Source organism: Branchiostoma belcheri, unplaced genomic scaffold, assembly GCF_001625305.1.
Source record: "Branchiostoma belcheri isolate BF01 breed outbred unplaced genomic scaffold, Haploidv18h27 scaffold84, whole genome shotgun sequence".
NCBI classification, from domain to species: Eukaryota; Metazoa; Chordata; class Leptocardii; order Amphioxiformes; family Branchiostomatidae; genus Branchiostoma; species Branchiostoma belcheri.
This window is the reverse complement of record NW_017804509.1, coordinates 465,238-467,444: the sequence shown is the minus strand read 5'-3', so window position 1 is coordinate 467,444 and position 2,207 is coordinate 465,238. Positions and strand designations below refer to the sequence as shown.

Below are 2,207 nucleotides of genomic sequence, written 5' to 3'. Positions count from 1 at the left end.
CGATTAGCGATCCTTGATCCCTCTTGGCCCATATTGAACATTGCAAAGTAACTACCACCCCCCCCCCCTCCGCCTCCAAAAAATAAGCCTTTGACCAGTTTCCCAGAGGTCCAGGAAGAAAGAATATCAAAGGTGACAAAGCTGCACAAGTGGGTTCAATTAACATTCTTGGTTCAATGAATTAAAACCAGAAAGTTCCTAAGAGGCATAGAAATCACGGAAGGCAGTGTAAACCCCACCATTCTTGCACTCTGTATGACTGTTTAAAAAGTCCAATGTTGGGTGTTGGTGAATAGATTAATTAGCGCTAGGTTTACTTACCGTTACGTTGTTGACGTTGCGAGTAAATTTCCAAGCAGATGTTGGGTGGCTGCCGTTACATTTTCTGTTTTCAAACTACTTCCGCACAGGAAAGGGCAGCAAGTAAAACGTAACGATTTATTTACGGCCTCCCCAACATATCTGCTTGGAGATTTGCCGTTGCCAAGTTCTGTTGTGCACGTTGTAAGCAGCAGCCCCAAAACGTAAAACTTCTTAATCGCTGCCAGCAACCTGACAATGTTTGACTGGACGGCTCACGACCGTGCGGGCATTCACCCCGCGAGGGTCACGGTCTGGAGCGAACCAAAAACAATTTACGTAGCTTTAACCACAAACTTGGCATTGATCGAATGAAATAAATAAGATACGAATTTCGATAATATGGTTATTTTATTATATATACAAACCTACAGTTAACTTCTTGGTCTGAGGGAGTGTATTTTGTGAAGTAAAAAAAATCTCGATTGGGCCCCCCTCTTAACTACAGAACTTAGAAGGACTGTATGGACTTTCGACCCCGCCTTTCTGTAACTGTACATGTCTGGCAGGTCCTAACGGTGCAGGGGCTTTACTTACCGGTACTATTGGCAGTTGAGAATGTTGCTGCTGAGCGGTCTCTACTTGGCTGTAGCAGCTGTGCTACCGACATTAACAGTGGCAGACACAGGTAAGCACGGCATTTGTGGACAACTATCTTGTTGCTTTCGACAGTACAGTATATATAACCTAAGTCGCGCTACTACCACAACTCAAATCAGTGATCGTGAGTGCAACCACTGACCACGGGCATGGTCATTCTTGAGCTCAAGACAAGAACATGGATTGTAAGATACCTTGCGAACATCGTTAATTCTTCTATCCGCTTAGAGGTACACTGTACAAGCCTTGACTCTCTCTATATATAGTCTATAATCACGTCTTGAACTCACGATATGGAGTTCAGGGCCAGATGGAACCGATCTGTCTCGGGTCTTATCCCAGTTCCTTAAGAAAAGCTGTCAACGACTGTTGAAGATATCATGGCCTAATATACCGACTTGTGTGCATGTAGATATGGACGAAATTACGCTCCAGTCTCAACAAAACATGGTCGTTACCCTCTACTATATTACGATCCTGCTGCATATTTTCTCCCCCAGCACCGTGATATATAACAAACTTACAACACTGTAAACTTTATTAAGCAATCAACTCTGTAGTCTTTAACAAGACTAATTTAATAAGACTAATATTACAATTTGTTTTACCCCGATCCAGGGCGGTTCTGGTTCATAGCTGACTTCCACTATGACCCGTCCTACATGAGGCCGCATCGGCCAGGCAAGGTGAGTGAACGGAACTATAAAGACAAAGACAAAGATAAAGACAAACTGTGTTGTCAGGCTAGCTAGGGAAATGGGATCATGCATATGGTAATTTCTACAATAGCTGAAGACAAAAGTAAAGGTAGAAGCAACATGTACGATATTTCTTGAAATGTTATAATTAAGGCCACGTGGTTAGTCATTCGAACCTGATGAAGGCTGGAGTACAGACTGCGAAATATTCGGAAAGATTCATAAACTTTATAAACTACAACGTATTAAATTAAATTATTAAATCAAGTTCTTAAGTTCTTGTTTACTCCAAGAAGAAATATAGCTGCTTATAAATTACTAGGTTAGTTTTAATGTCAAATGTAGTTATAGACAGGTGGTTATTTCTATATTGTTTAATTCAACATTTACATGTTGTAAAAGTAATAAAAGTAATTCAGGAAATGATATACGAGTATACGGGTAACCCCCTCGATAAGCCACTAAACTAGGAATCTTGGGTTGCCTCGCACATTATTCATAATTGTAATTGTAATATTTTTTTATTGTGCAAACTGCAAGTGCATATAT

The 2,207-nt window shown here is 40.8% G+C and overlaps 1 protein-coding gene across 1 annotated transcript in view; it reads left to right on the top strand.

Annotated features, from left to right (window-relative positions):
- Positions 1-918: 918 nt before the first annotated feature.
- The window catches only part of LOC109486886 (acid sphingomyelinase-like phosphodiesterase 3b), a 9,943-nt gene continuing 8,654 nt past the window's right edge, over positions 919-2,207 (top strand). The window contains exons 1-2 of the mRNA XM_019790792.1: positions 919-988; positions 1,579-1,646. Of these exons, the coding sequence (XP_019646351.1) occupies positions 919-988; positions 1,579-1,646 (138 nt within the window). The remainder of the gene's footprint in view (positions 989-1,578; positions 1,647-2,207) is intronic.